This window comes from Nannospalax galili, unplaced genomic scaffold (genome assembly GCF_000622305.1).
Source record: "Nannospalax galili isolate Female #2095 unplaced genomic scaffold, S.galili_v1.0 scaffold137, whole genome shotgun sequence".
Lineage (NCBI taxonomy): Eukaryota > Metazoa > Chordata > Mammalia > Rodentia > Spalacidae > Nannospalax > Nannospalax galili.
This window is the reverse complement of record NW_008340203.1, coordinates 2603386-2623976: the sequence shown is the minus strand read 5'-3', so window position 1 is coordinate 2623976 and position 20591 is coordinate 2603386. Positions and strand designations below refer to the sequence as shown.

The following is a 20591-nucleotide window of genomic DNA, read 5'->3' as shown; positions in this document are numbered from 1 at the left end:
CATACCAGTTACTCTTCCATTTGATAACTGCTTCCACAAACAGTTTTTGAATCCCTAATGATGTGTACAGAAGACTGACTTTGGGGCTGGAGAGATGGCTCAGCAGTTAAGATCATTGTCTGCTCTTGCAGAGGACCTTGGTTCAGTTCCCAGCACTCACATAGCAGCTTACAACTGTCTGTAACTCCAGTTCCAACATCTTCTGACTTCAGAGGGCACCGGCACATGTGGGACATATACATATATGCAGGCAAACCCTCATACATGTTAAAAAAAAACAAAACAAAAAAAAAACCACTGTGGCTTAAATGCAAGGTTCACTCACAGACTATGTTGTTGAACTCTGAGTATTGGGATTTGTTTTAAAAATGAACCTTAGGAGCTGGGCATGGTGGCACACACCTTTAATGCCAGCACTCCGGAGGCAGAGGCAGGTGGATCTCTGAGTTCAAGACCAGCCTGGTCTACATAGGGATTTCCAGGCCAGCTGGCGCTATAGGGAGACCTTGTCTCAAAAAAGCCAAAAAAAAAAAAAGTTTATATAAGCAGTAAATTGATAATAGTTTTTAAAAATGAAGTTGTATGGAAAGTAAAATTTGTACTTCTCATAGGGGTAACCACTAACAGTTTTTTTTTTTTTTTTAAGAGGTTTTGTTTATTTGAGATAGAGTCTTATTATATATCCCTGGTTGACCTGGAACTCACTATGTAGACCAAGCTGACCTCAAACTCCCAGAGCTCCATCTGCCTGCCTCTGCCTCCCGAGTGCTGGGATTAATGGTAGGTGACACCATGCCTGGCCCATTAACAGTTTTTCAGTAAATATATATATATATATTTGTTTATAATATATTTTTTGATTATCTCTAATTTGAAAATACAAAATCTGAAATGCTGTGAAATCTGAAATGTTGCTTTAATATTTTTTATTTTTATGTGTATACGTATATTGCCTGCATGTATATAAGTGCACCCCTGTTGTGCAATGCCCATGGAGGATAGAAGAGGCTGTTGGATCCCTTGGAACTGGAGTTATGGACAGTTGTTAGCTGCCATGTGGGTGCTGAGATTCGAAACCGGGTCTTCTGCAAGAACAGCCAGTGTTCTTAACTGCTGAGCCATCTCACCAGTCCCAAAATCTGAAATGTTAAATGCACCCATGTTGTGCAATGAAGGTGGAGGCCAGGAGAGGGCATCAGATATCTTGCAACTGCAGTTACCCATGCAGTTAGCTCCATGTGGGTTCTGGGAACTGAACCTGGATCCTCTGCAAGTGCAGCCAGTACTCTTAACAGCTGAGCCATCTCTCGAATCCATTTATTTATTTGTTGTGTGTTTTGCATGCTATATGTGCAATGTCTATGGAGGCCAGAAGAGGGCATCAGATTCCCTGGAACTGGAGCTAGATTGTTACCCACCTTATGGATGCTGGGAACTTAACCTGAGTACTCTGCAAGACCAGCAGGGCTCTTAACTTCTGAGCCATCTCTCCAGCTGCCCCCTCCCCACCCCTGTTTTTTTGAGCAGCCTCTGAATTTGTGATCTTCTTGCATCACCATCCCAAATGCTATGATAGACATGAGATACCATGCTTGGCAAATCTGAAACTGATTGCTGACATGATGCTCAAAAAGTTCCAGATTTTGTGTCTGGCATAATGGTGCACCCACTTGGGAGGTAGAGGCAGGTAGATCACTGTGAGAATGAGGCCAGTTCGATCTATGTAGTGGGTTCCACGCCAGTTGGGGCTACAGGGAGACCCTATCTCAAAAACAAAACAGAAGTTTCAGATTTTGAGAGCAACTGCAGAAGTGGGTGCTTAGGGTCAGGTTGACTGAAGCTTGGGGAGCTCAGCCTGTGTGTACTTGTAGTAACTGCTTTTGGCTGAACTTTCCCATCTGCGGCTCAGGAGAAAAACTGATGAAGCTCTGCTGTGCTTGCCCAGAGACCAAGAATGCTTGTGATGTATGGGTTGTTGAAAAAGGAGAACACCGGGGACATCTAATTGAAGCCTACAAGGAGTGCATGAACACCCTGGAATTTAAGATATCACATGGAGGCCTACTCTGTGAATGAACAGTTCTTGAAGAATTAATAAGATTAAATATTTTGGAAGTTCTTTGATGAACTTTGATAAGTATAATTTGTTTTTTTGAAAAGGAAAGAAAAGGCCAGGTATGATGGCATATATCTTTAATCCCAGCACTTGGAAAGTAGAGGCAGACAGATCTCTCTGAATTTGAGGCCAGCCTGGTCTACACAGCATGTACCAGGCCAGTCAGGGTCTCACTCTGTAGCCCAGGCTGGCTTCGAACTCAATATGTATTCCTGACTGGGGTTAACTATTTCTAATTTTGCTGCCTCAGCCTCCTGAGAACCATCATGCCAGGCTTTGAAAATTTTGTGTGGAAAAAAGATAAAATGAGTGAGGAGAGATGATTCGGGTTAAACGCTTTGGCTGTTCTTGCAGAAGACCCGGTTTGAATCCTGGGATTTACATGGGGTCTAACAATCATCTATAACTCCAGGGGATCCTAAACCCTCTTCTGTCCTCCCGGGTACAGCACAACCTAGGTGCACTTACATACACGCAAGCAATACACTCATACACATAAAAGAAAAAGAAAAACAAAAACAAAAAACCAAAAAACACTGGACTAAAGAATATCCGTTACATGATGAAGTAATATTCTGGATACGCTAATTTAAATAAAATACAACTAATATACGCCTCGTCCATTTTTGTCCTGCAGGGTCTCCGCGGACTAAGTTACACTGCCCAACCGGCTTGCTGAACTACGTCCCAGTTCGGGTTGAGAGTTTTGTGGTCTTTTTCAGTCTTAAAACAGTTGCAAAACAAAGCAAAACACCTGCAGTCAGCTTTTTTCTGTGATTTTGGTCAGATCACACCCTTTCCTCCGCACTCAGGATTCTGCGCAGAAACACTCTCTTAACGAAGTTTGTCCCACGTCGCTCTCCATTGCCGGCCTGGCTTTTCAGCGCGCGCGCGGGGCTGCGGGGCCGGAGAGACCGCGATGGCGTTCCGGTGTCAGCGTGACAGCTACGCTCGGGAGGTGCGGCCGGGTGGGCGAGGGTGGCACCGGGGGAGGGAGGTCGGGGACGGGCTCGGGCAGCGGATGGGCGGCCCGGCCTGGCTCACGCGCTCACCCTTCGCACAGTTCACCACCTCAGTGGTCGCCTGCTGTCCTGCAGAGCTGCAGACCGACGCCGGCGGCAAGAAGGAGGTCCTCCGCGGTTTCCACGTAGTGCTGGAGGACACGCTGCTTTTCCCCGAGGGCGGGGGCCAGGTGCCGCAGCCAGACCCCTCCCAGGACCCCCGCGTGGCTGTTCGCCCAGGGAAAATGCTCTCAGCCTCTGGGTTCAAATGGTTCCCTTCCTTAGTCCTTCAGCAACTGCTTACGTAGCGATGACATATGTAGGCTCAAAGGGTGAACCAGACAGCCATAGGTGCTTATTACAGACAAACCCTGAGTGCCAGCTGTAGGTGACACTAATGTCAATAACAATAAAGCGGACTAAAGGGAAAGAAAGGTGGAGTGCGCTCCTTTACAGGGGACAGGCTGTGAAGGGAAAGGTGAGCCTCTGAATGGTACTGGGGCAAGGCGGATATTTTAGGCAGAGTAAGGGTGCCAAGGCCCTGAGGTGGGAACTAACACGACGTGTTTGACAGGGCCTGGCAAAGATGCTGCAGAGAGAGCCAGTGAGGGAAGTGGCTTCTCAGTGCTTTGATGGAGACGCTAGGTGCAGTATTAACAGAAGAAAGTGAGGGTTGGAGAGATGGCTCAGGGCTTAAGAATACTGCTTGCTCATGCTGAGGACCCAGGTTTTGGGTTTGGTTCTCACCACCCACATGGAAGCTCATGATTGTCTGTAGCTCCAGTTCCAAGGGATCCAACACCTTCTGGCCTCTGAGGGCACTGCATGCACGTGGTGCACTTACATACATGCAGGCAAACACTCATACATAGAAAATAAAACATAAAGTGAAAGATGATGGTAGCATCAGAGGTGGGCATTATGAGAGAGGTTTTGCTAGCAGGGTTGATAGTGTAAACAAGGGCAGGGGTGCTGAAGGAATCAGGCAGGTCTACTTAGTTGTAAACAAAATAGTCCAATATAATTTGAGCTTGTACATATTCATGACCAGCTGGAGATAACTGGAAAGGCACTTGAGGCCAGTTCAGAAGGCCTTGAAAGATGTATTCAGGGATATAGACTTCATTCAGGAAAGTTGTGAGCCTTGGAGGTTCCTAAGCAAAGAGTTGAGAGGGAACACATTTTGTAGGCCTGTGAGGGGAAAAGTTTCAGTGTCATTATTATAGTGATTTTTTTTCTCTCTCATATGGAGGGTTCCTGATCTGCTAAAGGAAAACCTGTGACTCTCAAGTCTTTATAGAGAGTTTTATTTTTAACTTTTTTTTTTTTTTGGTCTGACTGCTGGCCTGGATTTGCTGTGGAGACCAGACTGGCCTCGAACTCCCAGAGATCTGCCTGCCTCTGCCTCCCAAGTGCTGGGATTAAAGGCATACACCACCACCCCCACCTATTTTTAACATATTTTAAATTTCACTTATTTATTTGTGCACATTTGCCGTAGTACACATGTGGAGGTAAGAGGACAGCTTGCGGGAATTGGTTTTTTCCTTCTACCATATGGGTTCTGAGGATTGAATTCAGGTTGTGAGGCTTGGTGGTGAGTGCCTTTACCCACTGAGCCATCTTCTGGCCCTGAAAGTCTCATTTTAGACATCACTTCCTTCAGGAAGTCTTCCCTGATTCCACAAGACTATTAGGTCACTTTTGGTTGAGTTTCTGTAGTGTCATCTATATGCCTTACTTACACTGCATTATTGGGTTGACACAGTGTCTTATAGCAGCTGGCGTCTTACTAAAATCTTCAGTGCTATGCTTAGGATTTCCTTCTGTTTTATTTCTGCTGTTCTGTTCTAAAGAGTTATTTATAAGGCTGGGCATGGTGGCACACGTCTTTAATCCCAGCACTTGGGAGGCAGAGGCAGGTGGATCTTTGTGAGTTCAAGGCCAGTGGTCTACATTAAAAATAAGTAAGCCGCCGGGCATGGTGGCGCAGCCTTTAATCCCAGCACTAGGGAGGCAGAGGCAGGTGGATCTTTGTGAGTTCAAGGCCAGCCTGGTCTACATAATGAGTTCCAGGACAGCTGGGGCTACAAGGAGACCCTGTCTCAAAAAGACAAAAAAAAAAAAGAAAGAAAAGAATTACGTATATAAGTGTTCAGAGAAAAGAGGACCAACCCCACCTGACACTGCCTCTTCCTCCCTTAGGGAACTCAAGATTCTGGGTCTGTCTCTCATAGACTTCCCCTAGAAGTCTTTGCATCTAGGAAGAAGGGTGAGTCCTGCCCTAGTATTGATTACTGCTTTCTCCCAGCCTGATGATCGTGGCACCATCAATGACATCCCTGTGCTGAGAGTGACCCGCCGGGGTGCCCAGGCTGACCATTTCACACAGACACCTCTGTCCCCTGGGAGCCAGGTCCAGGTCCAGGTGGACTGGGAGCGGAGGTTTGACCACATGCAGCAGCATTCAGGTAAGGACCAGAGGAAGGGGACATACAGGGAGATGTGGTTGCCATAGATTGAGGTGGTGTTTCAATTCTGTGGATGCTTAACCTTGTAAATATTTTATTATTTTTTTAACATATTTTTTAATGATTTTATGTATATGAGTGTATTGCCTGCCTGTAGGTTAAGTGTACCCATGTTGTGCAATGCCTGTGGAGGTCAGAAGAAGGCATCGGCTCCCCTGAAACTGGAGTTACTGATGGTTGTTAGCTGCCATGTGGCTGCTGGGAACTGAACCTGGGTCCTTTTCAAGAGCAGCAGTACTGTTAACTGCTGAGCTATCTCTTTAGTCCTGGCACTAACCTTTTAGGAGACACAGATATACTCAGAATAGTTTTGATTCAGGTAGGTTATGATGAGTGTTCTGAAAACACCATGAGCAGTCAAAGTACTAAAAGAGCTACTGACCTTGTTTTTACCCACCTTTTTCACATTTATTAATTTGGGAGGTGGGGAGAGTATACCTGTCCTACCATGTGGGTCCCGGGGATTGGATTTGGGTTGTCAGACTTCCTGGTAAACAACTTTACCCACTGAGCCATCTTTCTCACTGGCCCTCACTGTTTCTTGAGACAGAGTTTTATTGTGTAGCTTTTGCTGGCCTGAAGCTTGTTTTGTATACCAGGCTGACCTCAAACTTGTGGCACTCCCTCCCCCCACTCCCAAATACTGGGATTCCAAGCATGCCATCATGCTCTCTTACTGCTGGCTGAGTAATACCAATTACCCACTTGGTATCTCCATCTGGATGTTTAAAAAATTCAGTGTCCAAAATAAAATGGGAAGTTTTCCTCTCCTACCTGGGCTTACAGTGGCATCCTGTGTGTTTAGTGCTGGCATTAGCATGTACTCAGTTTCTCAAATCCTGAAATTCACTCCAGGTGCCTCTTTGGGGAAAGCGTGTCAGTCACTGAGTCGTCTTCATTTATTGTCTAAATATCTTTCCAGTTCCTTCCACTCTTGCTGCACTCATTCTGGTTCCAGCGCTCACCGTCTTCTCCTTCACCTCTGGCTGATTTTCTCACATTCAGTCTCACATTCAGCCCCTATACCTTTCTTCCCATACAACAGCCAAAACAGCAACCCCCCCAAGTGAAGGATTAAATCCAGGACATCATGGCACAGAGTGATCTATTTTCCTACAGTCCTGAGAGCCTTGTGTGTGCTAGTCAAGCACCTACCACAGAGCTGCTTCCCTAGCCTCAGTCTAATCTTAAAAAGAAAACCTGATTATGTCACTCCTTGCTCTTCAGACTCTTCCTGTGGTTCTGTGTAAAGCTGTTCTTGTCACAAACCTATGAGGGTGGCCCTTGTCTGCCATTCCAGCCTCATCTGGTGCCTCTACACATCTTGCTGCACCCCAGCCACACCAACCTTCTCACCACTGCTGAACTTACCATCTCTTTTCTCCTCAAAACTTAGGTGGTCTTCTCCCTGTCTTTATAGTTTTTCTTTCTTTCCTTTCTTCATCTTCTTCCTTTGTGCCCTTCCCAGTCATAACTCCTACCCCATCTCTGATGCCAAGCCCTGCATTTTGCATGTGGTAGGTACTCAGTAAACATTTGTTTATGGAAGAGGAATGCCACAGAGAACTAGAACTCACATGCTGCTTCTAATGAGCTCCTGTGCCTTGGCAAGTTTTTGTGACATAGTATCATAAAGATGCCAGGAGTATTCTCGTAATGATTTTCTTTCTTTTTTCTTTTTGCAATACTGGAATTGAACTTAGGGAAAGCACTCTGCCACTGAGCTATATTCCCAACCCTTTTAATGAGTTTCAGTAAAGCATGTAAAATGTCTGGCAGGCTTTCAACAAGACTTCCTGAGATTGTCTCATTGTGGGACTGTGTGGCTGGGCTTTTCACTTCTCTCCTGTCTCCTGCTCTTTGCTTAGGGCAGCATCTCATCACAGCAGTTGCTGACCATCTCTTTGGGCTGAAGACAACATCATGGTGAGTAGGGGGCACAGGATGTGACAGGTCCCTGACTACCAGCTCTGTTCCCAATAGGGTTAGGATAGGAAGATAAAAGAAAGGGCAGTGTTCAAAATTGACTCTGTTTTCCTCCTCTTGATGATTGCATGGTAGGATGACTTTGTGTTTCTTAAAAGAAACTCAGGGATGAGAGCAGAGGCATCTGCCTTTGCTTGAGAAAGAACAGGGAATTTGGAGCCCAGAGACCTTGGGGCTGAGTCCCTGGTCATGGTCCCTAATAACCTTCACTTGTCAAATGAGAATGTAAAAGTGGGGTTTTTGTGTTGATTAAATAATTTATGTGGACTTTTTTTGGGGATTAAAGGTATGCGCTGCCATACCCGGTTTGTTTTTTTGAAATAAGATCTTGCTATATAGCCCAGACTGGCTTTGAACTCACTGTGTTCAAGGTTGGCCTTGAACTCACAGCAATTAGCCTCCCAAGTGCTGGGGTTGCAACGTGCCCCCCCATCCCCAGCTGTCGTATGAACATTCCTTTTTTTTGTTTGTTTATGTTATTTCATCTTTTCTGAAACAGAGTCTCATGCAGCTTCTGGTTGGCTTTGAACTCGCTATGTATTCAAAGGTGACCTTAAACAAACTCCTGGTCCTCCTGCCTCCATCTCCCAAGCACTGTGATTATAGGCATGCACCACAACACTCTGTGAACATTCTTCAGAAACTTTCTTAATTGCCCTAATCAGCATTGCTGAAACTACTCTCCTTTTTGTGGCAGGGAATTAGGGCGACTCCGGAGTATAATTGAGCTGGACAGCCCTTCTGTTACTGCAGAGCAAGTGGCTGCCATCGAACAGAGCGTCAATGAGAAAATCAGAAATCGGCTGCCTGTGACTGTGCGAGAGCTGAGCCTAGATGATCCTGAGGTGGAGCAGGTGAGAGGGGAGCAGGAGCACTGGCTTCTGCAGAACGGCTCTTCCCGGGCTCCTCATCAAAATTCAAACAGCCCTGTTAGCTTCCTTCTGTTTCAGGTGAGGGGTCGGGGCCTGCCAGATGACCATGCGGGGCCCATTCGAGTTATTACGATTGAGGGCGTTGATTCCAACATGTGCTGTGGGACCCATGTGAGCAATCTCAGTGACCTTCAGGTAGGTGAGGAGGGTTGTGGAATGTTTGAAGGAGAAGCTGGGGGTGGTGGGAGCAGGGCAGAGTGCTGCGGGGGGGGCGGGCAACTGAGGAGTCTATTGAATTTTTCATCCATTGCTTCAGAGCTGGAGAGGTCTGTTTTCTCTTTTCCTCACGTCCTGAGGCCCGTTGTGTGTGTATGTGTGTGTGTGTGTATGATCTCCTTTGTGTAGGTCATTAAGATTCTGGGCACTGAGAAGGGGAAAAAGAACAAAACCAACCTGATGTTTCTGGCTGGAAACAGAGTACTGAAGTGGATGGAGAGAAGTCACGGAACTGAAAAGGCTCTGACCACTCTGCTTAAGTATGCCCCTCAGCTGCCCCCTGTTCACGAGGCCTGGGTTTGCTTTTCTACCTGTAAGGTAGTCAGAATAATCTACTACCTCTGGAGAGCAAGGTGCCACAGTGACTCAGACCCACATAAATGGTTTATTCCTTTATATCCTTCCTCCCAGTTGCTTAAGAGCCTCTTGAATGTTCCCATCTTGAGGAAGGCACCCCAGCAAAGAGGGTATCCGGTATCATTGATTTATGCACCTGGGCAGTTGGCCGGTCTCTACTGACCTTTGTCTTGCAGGTGTGGGGCAGAGGAGCATGTGGAAGCAGTGAAAAAGCTTCAGAACTCCATCAAGCTCCTGCAGAAGGTGATTGATTCTTTGGAGTGGAGAGGGCCTGGGCTCTGCCTGGAATAGACTCTCTAGACCCTGCTGTCTGCCTGAGCTCATAATGTGGTTTATTGAGGAGGTGGGGGGAGAACAGGAGGAGGGATGATGGTGCTCAGTGTTACCCTTTCTACCTGTGTACTGAGCTTTCACATCCATTTCAGAACAACCTGAATCTCCTCAGAGACCTGGCTGTGCACACTGCACACAGCCTCAGGAGCAGCCCAGACTGGGGAGGTGTGGTTGCATTCCACAGGTGAGAAATCAGGAGCTGGAGACAAGGCAGGGGACGAGTTGGCTTAGGTGTCAGCCTCTCCCCTAAGTGCAGTGCACTGTGGGAGGCGTGTTGCTTAGTGGTATTTTAGGTCCAGTGGACCCTAGGAAATGTGTTACTAGAGTCCCTGAGTTTGACATTAGCACCTTCACTGTAACCATGTAATGTGATTAGCACCTTCCCTCACCTCCTCCATCTAGTGGATCTCTTGGTGAATACTATCAAGAGAGACAGAAGCAAAAAAGCTTATGTGTAAACTGCTGAGGCTCACAAGGGAGTCTAATCTATGCCAAGGGTCCCAGGCTTTGTGTGCTGAAACAGAAAGCAGTGAAATCTGTCATCAGCCTGTCTCAGGAGGAAGAGCCAAGCCTTCTGCAGTTTCACAGCCTCACTTCAACCTGGATTTCATGTCTGTTTCCTTTGTCTAGGAAGGAGGGTGATTCTGAGTTCATGAATATCATTGCTAATGAAATTGGGTCAGAGGTAAGAGGAACATGCCATCCTGTCCACCTTAGAGAGGCCTTGGGAAGCATAAACAAAGGATATCAGCTTAGCCAAATCCTTCCACATTAACACAGAAGTTCATCAAGTGCCTTCTTAGCATTGGTCCTGATCCAAGTTGTTGTGGTACTGAGCTAGAGTTATGCTGGGGCTTCTGGGGCTGTGACATTTATCAGCTTTCCAGTGGGGTTTTAAGAAAGCTCCTCAGATCCGGGCGTGGTGGTGCACGCCTTAATCCCAGCACTTGGGAGGCAGAGGCAGGAGGATCTCTGTGAGTTCAAGGCCAGCCTGGTCTACATAGTGAGTTCCAGGGCAGCTGGAGCTACAGGGAGACCCTGTCTCAAAAAGACAAAAAAAAAAGAAAGCTCCTCAGAAGCTATCCAGATTTGTGTGTGCTGAGGACCCACTGTGAGAAATGTAGGGTTTGGCAAGAGCCTTTGATGCTGTTCCATCTAATTGCCTCTGCCACCACTTGCCCTCCTCATCCTTAATTCTGACAGTCTGTCAGAGATTGACAGGTCTCTTTTTGCCCTTTTTGAAGACCCTTCATGGAATGCCTCCCTGGGAGTGGGAGGCGGGGTCAAGCTTTGTGTCTCTTTTTGTAGTTCTTTTCTATACAGCATTGATTTTCAAGGAGCTGTGTTCTAGTCTGGGAGACAAATGTGTGTGTTAGCATTGGTAATTTGGAGTACTGAATGCTAGAGATGGAAGAGGGAAGAGCATGTACCTGAGGGGGATGGGAGGCTTCAAGGTGGGGCTTCAAAGACGCCCTAGAGGTCAGATAGACAAGAAGCAGAGAGATGGGCAGAAAGAAGTGGCATGGTAGTTTGGGCAACAGCAGACAAGGAGCCTGGTGGGGAATGATGGGAAAGAGGGGCAGGAGTGTGATCATGAGAGACATCTTACCCTTGACCATGGTGAGAACCTCCTGTTTTCGTAATGTTTCACCCAAGTTCCTATTCATTCTCAAAACATTTGGTGCTCAGCATACCAGAGTAGAAGGCTATGACATCTCTGTGGTTTAGAGGGAGATACCTGTTCTTGACACAGGAGAGCAAATGGTGCAATGGAGTTGACTCATATGCACTTCTCTCCTTGTCTTACCTCCTAGGAGACCCTCCTGCTCTTAACTGTGGGAGATGAGAAAGGTGCTGGGCTCTTCCTGCTGTCAGGGCCAGCAGAGGCCGTGGAGACCCTGGGGCCCAGGTAATGTGATATGGATTCTTTTGTAGAGGGGAAAGCCTGTGTGCCCCTAACCTACTGATGGAGCCCTGTGCTTTAACAGGACATCACATCTGTGATCTCCTTGATTCAAGTTGCATGTGTGGTGGCTGAGCAAATGTGTTCTTATGTCAGCACTCCTAGTTTGACAGATGAGGGTGGTCTCACAGTTAAAGTGGCAGAATGAGACTTAAATTCAGGGCTTTTACTTTTGTATCTTATTTAGGAATTTTGATTCATAGAGCTAGGCACAGTGGAATATGCCTCTGATCCCAATAATGAAAAGGCTGAGGCAGGAGGTTTGCTAGTTTGAGGTTAGCCCGATATATATATATATATATATATATATATATATAGCAAGACCTGGTCTCTGAAGAAAAAAAGAAAAAGAAAATAAATTTAGATTCATAGTGACACATGAATGCGGGTGCCGAGTTATCAGGTGTCGGGTTATCAGGCAGATGAAGCTGTTTCATTTATGTGTGTATATATTTTGTGGTGCTGGGGATTGAATCCAAGGCCTTACACATGCTAAGTCAATACTGCACCACTCAGCCAAACCCCATTGCTGAGCAGGTTCTTAAGGTTTCAGCAAGGCACAGGCACAACTTTTTTGAGAAAAGAAATTTTGGATTTTAAAACCAAGTTTAATAAAGCAGTTAGGTGTGGTGGCATGTGCCTGAATTCCCAGCACTCAGGAGGCGGAGGCAAGGAGGATCATGAAGCCAGCCTGGGCTGCATAGTGAAACCCTATGGGGGAAAGAAAAAATGAAAAGGTTTTTTTTTTTTTTTTTGGTCTTTTTGAGACAGGGTCTCCCTGTAGCCCCAGCTGTCCTGGAACTCACTGTGTAGACCAGGCTGGCCTTGAACTCACAGAGATCCGCCTGCCTCTGCCTCCCAAGTGCTGGGATTAAAGGTGTGTGCCACCACATCTGTCGAAAAAGGTATTTGTTATAGAAAAATGTAGAACTTTGTTGGATATGTTTACCATTATATTATATTTTCTTTCTTTTTTGAGACAGGGTATCACTATGTAACTCTGGCTTGGAACTCTGTGTAGACCAGGCTGGCCTTGAACTCACAGAGATCTGCCTGCCTCTGCCTTCCAAGTGCTGGGATTAAAGGCGTGTGCCAGGTGGCGCCCAACATTGTAGTGCATACTTTTAATCCCAGCACTCAGGAGTCAGAGGTAGAGGCAGAGGCAGGTGGACCTCTTTGAGTTCAAGTCCCACCTGGTCATCTACACAGTGAATTCCAGGCTAGCCAACCCAAAAGGTTGTGCTACCACACCCATTTAAATCAATAAATATCTTATTTCCTTATTTAGAAGCTTTCAGAATGTTTGGACAGCTACAACTTTAAAAAATATATATTTTATTATTTTTATTTTATGTGTGTGTGTATTGCCTGCATGTATGTGAGTGCACCCGTGTTGTGCAATGCCGCAGAGGTCAGAAGAGGGCTTCGGATTCCCCTGGAACTGGAGTTAAGGACGGTTAGTAGCCGCCATGTGGGTGCCGGGAATTGAACCCGGGTCCTCTGCAAGAGCAATCAGTGCTCTTAACTGCTGAGCCTTCTCTCCAGCCCCAGCTACAACGTTTTAAAAAACAAAGTGCTATTCAGTTAAAGAACAGTGATTTTTGTATAAGCTGCATCATAGATAAAACTGAAAATGAAAAACTACCATCCCCACATATAGCTAATGTGTGCTGTGTAGAAGAATCTGCTTTAGGGGCTGGAGAGATGGCTCAGCAGTTAAGAACACTGGTTGTTCTTGCAGAAGACCCAGGTTCGAATCCCAGCACCCACATGGCAGCTAACAATGGTCTGTAACTACAGTTCCAGGGAATCTGACAGCCTCTTCTTTCCTCGCAGGCATTGCATGACACGGGTGCACTTACTTACATGCAGGCAATACACTCATGCACATAAAACAAAAATAATAAATAATTTTTTTCGTCTTTTTGAGACAGGGTCTCTCTGTTGCCCTAGCTGTCCTGGAACTCACTATGTAGACCAGGCTGGCCTTGAACTCCCAGAGATCCGCCTGCCTCTGCCTCCTGAGTGCTGGGATTAAAGGCGTGCGCCACTGTGCCCAGCTAAAAATAATAAATAAAATATTTTTTAAAAAAAGAATCTGCTTTAGTTTACATGCCGGTTTGCAGCCCCCTCGCTGTACTAGGCAAGGTTAGTGACTGTTGAAGGTACTAACAGGGAGGACTGTCTAAAGACATATTTGGTAGTATATTACCTGTAGAAAAAAATTACGAAGGGGCTGGAGGGGGGCTCAGTGGTTAAGGGTACTGGCTGCTCTTGCAGAGGACCCAAGTTTGATTCCCACCACCCATGTGGCAGCTAACAGCTATGTGTATCTCCAGTTCCAGGTGATCTGATGCCCTCTTCTGACCTCTATGGTCATTGGACAGCACAGTTACCCTTATCTACACATAGGCAATACACTCATACACATAAAAATAAATAAAATTTTAAAAAAGAAAGAAGAACCAGAGAGTCACATTGCTTGGGAGGTAGAAGCAGGAAGATCAAGAGTTCAAGGTCATTTTCAGCTACATGGTTGACAAGTCCAAGGCTAACTTAGGCAACCTGATATCTTTTTTATTTTTTGGTATTTTTTTGAGACAGGGTCTCCCTGTAGCCCCAGCTGGCCTGGAACTCACTATGTAGACCAGGCTGGCCTCTAACTCACAGAGATCCACCTGCCTCTGCTTCCCAAGTGTTGGGATTAAAGGTGTGCACCACCACGCCCGGCTGGCAACCTGATATCTTGTCTCAATACACGAAAAAGAAAAGCACTAAGAATAAGAAGGCCACAGAGATGGCTCAGCGGGTAGAGGTGCTTGCTGCCAAGCCAAAATGTAATAAAAACACTGCACAAGGGTCACCATATTCATCACCATCCTCATCTTCCTTTTCTTTTTCCTTCTTAAAAATATTTTATTTTTATTTTATGTGAATGAGTGTAATGCCCACATGTATGTAAGTGCATCCATGTCCTGCAATGCCCATGGAGGTCAGAAGAGGGCATCAGATCCCCTGGAACTGGAGTTTCAGATGGTTGTTAAACACCATGTGGGTGCTGGGAACACAATCCAGGTCCTCTGCATCTCTTCAGCCCCTTCATTTTCTTTTCAACTTTGACAACTTTTTCTGCCTCCCGTTTTCCTGTGGCTGTGGAGACAGGAGCTCCTTTTCCTAGTTTCCCTCAGGCTGAGCACCTCCTTGTCTTCTGCAGTCGTGGTCTGTGTCTTTCCTGGTTTCTTTGCAACATCACTGATGGATAAGCCCAAGAGTTTCAAGAGTTTTCTGATTTGGGGTGATACTCGGAATGAAGGCCAGGAGTGGGGCACAAGCGGCCTCTCGGTGCCTTGGAACCCTTGAGCTTTTCTGCCCCCCTTTAGGAGGAGTAGAGGTTTTCATTTCTCCTTTGTAGTTAGCCTTATCCATGTTTGCCGAGTCTTCAGTTTTTCCTTTTTTACAGTTTTCCACCTTTCTGAGCACTTAGAAAACCCTGAGGTGACAGAAATGTGGGGTGCCTGTGCTCTTCCTGACAAGCCTTCACAAAGCGCATGCGGTGCTGTTGCGCCTCTGACTTCTGGGTTGTCTTTGCCTATATTTAGTTGCTGTTCCTGGGCAAGGCCTGGGTAGCCCAATACCTGTTGCTCTCACTTGCCCTGGTGTTACCTCTGTAGCTCACTGTGCTGCAGTGGTTCTACCCTTATATTTTCTTGTTTTAAATTAGGTCTAGAGGTATATGACCCATAGTATTTTGGGCATTAGAGTTTTCAGGGTCCTTATTAGTTCTCTGGACTATGCATTCATTGGAAACACTGAATATGTAATGGAGATTCCTCACAGGCAGCCACATGTGGCCTGTAGTTGGGTTTGGCTTGTGTGTCCTCCCTCCCATTCTTCTTCCTCCCTCCCTCTTCCTTTTTTCTTTTCTTTTTTTTTTTTCTGGAGCTGAGGACCGAACTCAGGGCCTTGCGCTTGCTAGGGAAGTGCTCTACCACTGAGCTAAATCCCCAACCCCCTCCTTTTCTTTTCTTTTCTTTTCTTTTCTTTTTTCTTTTCTTCTTTCCTTTCCTTTCCTCTCCTTTTCTCTTTCCCCTTTCCTTCTTTCCTCTCCCTCCCTCCCTCCCTCCCTCCCTCCCTTTGAGACAAGATTTTACTCTGTGTCCTAGACTGACTTCAAATTCATGATCCTCCTGCCTCTATCTCCCAAGGGTTAAGCTTATGGTATACTACCATATCCAGCATTTTGGAGGGGAAGGATTTCCTAGGCTGGCCTCAAACTTGTAATTCTCTAGCCTCAGCCTTCTGCTTTCTAGAAATCACCTATTCTTCCTCGAGTCCCTGAGGGCTGCCCTGGCTTCTGTGTCTTTCCTCAGACACCACCCCCCTGACTCTTATCTCTGTTCCCCAGGGTGGCTGAAATCTTGGAAGGCAAAGGAGCAGGGAAGAAAGGCCGTTTCCAAGGCAAAGCCACCAAGATGAGCCGGCGGGCAGAGGTACAGGCGCTTCTGCAGGACTATGTCAGCACGCAGAGTGCGGAGGAGTGAGGAGTCTGCCTCAGTGACCACAGCAGTCTCTTGGACAATAAAATAATGTCACCCCCAGGTCAGCTGGGGCTACAGGGAGACCCTGTCTCATAAAAGAAAAAAAAAAAAAAAAAAGTCACCCAAAATGATCGTGCTACCACCACTTCTATTTACACGCACAACGTGTACAGTGTATTCCAGTGTGCTTGTGCAGTAGCGTCTGTTGAGAATAAACAATTTTCTAATTTGACTGCTAATAACCTACACCAGTGGGCATGAAATGTGCCAATCTAGGCCCAACCGAAGCCTTCATTCATGGAGTGGTATAGTTGCTTTGGATAGTGCAAGTCAGTCTGGAGGAGACCCAGGGCTCAGTCTCATCCAGATCTCCTTTGTTTTGGTTTCTGGGGGGGGGGGAGGCAGGGGGAACAGAGTCTTGCTATGTATTCTAGGATGGCCGCCTCAGTTTCCTGAGTACTGAGATAACAGGCTTGTGCTGCCGGCCAGGCTTCAGACCTCTTGTGTGTGTGCATGCCTATGCGTGTGCATGTGTATGTGTGCTTATATGTGCAAATGCTTATGGAGGCAAGAGGACAACTGGTGTCATTCCTCAGGCATAGTCCACATTTTTTTTTTTTTTTTTAACAGAGTCCCTGGCCTGAACTTACCAAGTGGCCAGGCTGATTGGCCAGCAAGCCCCAGGGATCCTTCTGTCTTTGCCTCCCCAGGACTGGGATTACAAGCATGCACCACTGGCTTTATTTTAGTGATGTCATGTCCTCATACTTGCAAGGCAATCACTTTGTCAGCTGAGCTATCTCCTCAGCCCTTCAGACCTCTGTGTGTGTGTCTGTGTGTGATGTGTGTGTATATGGATATCTGTCTTATGGATGTGTGTGTGTGATTGTGTGATCTGTGTGTGTGTTTGTGTGTATGATGTATGTGTGACCTCCTATGTAGAGGTCAGAAAAGAGCACTCAGGAGTTTGTCTCCTTTCACTTTAAAAAAATTTATTATTTTTAAGGGGCTGGAGAGATGGCTCAGTGGTTCAGAGCACTGACTGCTCTTGCAGAGGACCCGGGTTCGATTCCCAGTACCCACATGGAGGCTATGAACCATCCTTAATTCCAGTTCCAGGGGAATCCAAAGCCCTTTTCTGACCTCCGCGGCATTACACGACACGGGTGCACTCACATGCAGACAATATACTCATATACATAAAAATAAAATATTTTTTAAAAAATTTATTTTTGCCGGGTGTGGTGGTACACGCCTTTAATCCCAGCACTCGGGAGGCAGAGGCAGGCAGATCTCTGTGAGTTCAAGGCCAGCCTGATCTACATAGTTCCAGGACAGCTGGAGCTACAGGGAGATTGTGTCTTAAAAAGACTAAAAAAATAAATATGTAGACCAGGCTGGCCTTGAACTCACAGAGATCCACCTGCCTCTGCATCCTGAGTGCCAAGGCATTCGCTACCATGCCCAGCTTTACCTTTTTTTTTTTTTTTTTTCCAAAAAACGTGTGTTGGGGCTGCTGGAGAAATGGCTCAGCGGTTAAGAACACTGGTTGTTCTTGCAGAAGACCCGGGTTTGAATCCCATTGCCTACATGGCAGCTAACAACGGTAACTCCAGTCCCAGGGGATCTGACAGCGTCTTCTGACCTCCGCAGGCATTGCATGACACAGGTGCACTTACCTACATGCAGGCAATACACAAATACACATAAAATTAAAATAACACGTACATGTGTGTGTGTGTAGGTCAGAGGGCTTTTTTTTGGGGGGGGTATTCTTTGAGACTGGGTCTCCCTGTAGCCCCACCTGACCTGGTCTGGAACTCACAGAAATCTGCCTGCCTCTGCTTTGCCTTCTGAGTGCTGGGATTAAAGGTGTGCGACAATACCGGGCCTGCTGGGCTGCTTTTATAAGGGCACTGATCACATTCATGAGGGCTCTGCCCCATGACATAATTGCATCCTAAAGGTGACATCTATATATTGTCACCTTGGGGGGATGGTTAAGATTTCAGTGTGAATTTTCAGGGGACACAAGCATTGAGGCCATAGAGGGTATGATAAGACAGTGGTGGACTAGGCAGCCCTCCTCGCTCAGCACTATCCAGCTGGATTCTGTTCACTGTGAGCCGGAATGAACAGATGCTTTATTCAAACTCAGACACTTTGGAGAGTGTCTTACCCCACTACAAGTCATAAGCCCACAGTGCTGGGCAAACCTGGATGTCTGACTTACTGTTAATTTCCAGTTCCTTGACCTGAACTTGGGGACATGAACACTATGTCCTAAGAAGGAACTTTCTGAAATAGCTCAATTAGAAAAAGACAAACATGGGGGAAAATTACATGAAAACAGTAATTGGTTGTATAAAGGGTGGGGTTGGGAAAATGAGCAGTATTGAATGGGTGGTGGCTGAACTGGTGGTGGCATTCCTGCCTGTCACGGGGCCCCTAATCCAATGCTCTGAGGAAAGAACAGTGTGCTCAGGGAAGGGCTGGATAGCCTGCTGAAGTTTACCACAAGATATAGCACAATGGGTTTATTTGTTCTATTAAGAATTTTAGAGGGGGCCTAGAGAGATGGCTCAGTGGTTAAGAATACTGACTGCCCTTGCAGAGGACCCAGATTTGGTTCCCAGCACCCATATGGTAGCTAAAAACCTTTAACTCCAGTTACAGGGGATCTGACACCATCCAGCCTCCACAGGCATTGCACACACATGTGGATACACTTACATACATGCAGGCAAAACACTCATATATATAAAATAAAAATAAAAGAATTTTAGAGGGTTCTGGAGAGATGGCTTAGCAGTCAAATGTACTTGCTGCTCATCCAGGGGTCTGGAGTTCAGTTCCCAGCACTCATATTGGGTGGCTCACAACTGCCTATTACTCTAGCTCCAGAGGATCTGACACCCTCTTCAGAGGCCTCTGTGGGTATCTGCACACACATGACATACACATACATAACTTTTTAAAAGAATTATATATGTACACATGGACCATACACTCTGGAGCATAGCTGTGGTGTGCTCTTACAGCACAGAAACAGGAGGCTATATATACCTTCTTGGCTTCTCAGTTGTTACTTCAGCACCCATCAGACATAGCTACTATGGTTCCCACCAGTGTCTCAGGTCTCCTGGGTGCTGGTGCATATTACTTGTAGGTAGGAGGCAGACAGTTGTGCCAAAACATTCCGTGGCCCCACCTCACCCTTTAGGACTGGAAACCTGTGAGTCAGCCAAGTTATGCCAGAATGCCAGGACTTTTCCTGAATAAGAACTTAAATAAACTCTGGGGCCCTGTCTGGTATGATGGGAAAACAGGTGGCTCAACATCATCCCCTGATGAAAAGCTCCTGGAGAAAGTGCCTGTGTTTCCCATTCCTGTCCTGAATTGGAGCCAATCTGTGACCAAATTGTCCTCAACAGAGGGCAAACAGGATTGTTTTGGAGACTAATGGAGGAATTTCCATCTCTAGGAAGGTTTCCATCTTCTGTGAAGACTTCTGACAGAATGCCAGGCTCCAAGGAATGAGAACAGGTCTTCCTAGATTGTCCTGGTGCTGTGCTCGGAGCAGAAGATGTTTCATGGGGACAACCCTCTCAAGTCTGCTGTAGCCTTTTGTAAAGATCTGTGGCTGAGGCCTAAAAATGCCAACTTAGGATGGGTGTGTAGCTCAGTTGGTAGAGCACTTGCCTAATATATCTGAAGGTTAAGTCCTAGAGTGCAAAAACAAACAAAACCCCCACCAAACTCAAATCTAAGTGTTTGAGATGGATGGAGAGAGGACATTGGGTAGAAGTTAGAGTATAGTCAAAGGATAGAAAAATGTAAGGCTGAGTGTGATAGCACATGCCTGTTATCCCAACACTTATGAGGCTGAGACAGGAGAATTCTTGAGTTAGAGCTTAGCCTGGGCTATATAACTAAGACTCTGTCTCAAAAAGGTGTGTGTGTGTGTGTATGTGTGTGTGTGTGTGTGTGTGTGTGTTGTGGGGGTAGGGAGATGGCTCAGTTGGTAAAATACTTCTATATACCCATATAAAAGCCAGGTGCTATGGCTGAGACAGGAGGATCATTGACCAGCCAGTCTAGCCAGATCAGGGAGTTCTAGCTTCATTGAGAGACCTTGTCTCAAAAAATAAGTAGAGGCCAGAAGAGATGGCTCAGTGGTTAAGAGCACCTGCTGCTCTTGCAGAGGACCCAGGTTCGATTCCTAGCACCCACATGGTGGTTAACAACCATCCATAACTCCAGAGGCCTTCTTCTGACCTCAGTGGGCATTGCATGACACGGGTGCACTTACATACATGCAGGCAATGCACTCATACATACGAAATAAAGTAATAAATAATTTTTAAAAATAGACAGTAGGTTCAAAATACCTGAAAGCAAATCCTGAATCCATCACTCCAGCCTTGGAAGACAAAAGAAAAATGAGGAGGAACCCAATAGAGGGATGCTTTTGGAAGCCCTTGTCAAGAAATTCCAGTGGACTCATATGAACATCTGAAAATTGCCCTGTTCTTTTTTCTAGTTCCCCAGCTAGAGAACTTGGAATGCTAATTTCTCTTGCCTTTACTTCTCCTTCACATCTCCTACTCACAACTCA

The 20591-nt window shown here is 46.2% G+C and overlaps 1 protein-coding gene across 2 annotated transcripts; it reads left to right on the top strand.

The window, feature by feature from the left end:
* Nucleotides 1–2932: 2932 nt before the first annotated feature.
* Nucleotides 2933–16212, top strand: Aarsd1 (alanyl-tRNA synthetase domain containing 1). 2 transcript variants are annotated; one of them, XM_008835350.3, is made up of 12 exons: nucleotides 2933–3074; nucleotides 3180–3308; nucleotides 5429–5588; nucleotides 7517–7574; nucleotides 8332–8488; nucleotides 8585–8701; nucleotides 8912–9042; nucleotides 9316–9382; nucleotides 9565–9656; nucleotides 10103–10157; nucleotides 11287–11381; nucleotides 15841–16212. In XM_008835350.3, exons 1-12 carry the CDS (start codon nucleotides 3036–3038, stop codon nucleotides 15974–15976), a joined length of 1236 nt encoding a protein of 411 aa, XP_008833572.1. In that variant the 5' UTR covers nucleotides 2933–3035; the 3' UTR covers nucleotides 15977–16212. The 2 variants fall into 2 exon arrangements, with proteins under 2 accessions (XP_008833572.1, XP_017654205.1); XM_017798716.2 differs by lacking the exon at nucleotides 3180–3308 and having other exon boundaries at nucleotides 2943–3074.
* The last annotated feature ends 4379 nt before the right edge of the window (nucleotides 16213–20591 follow it).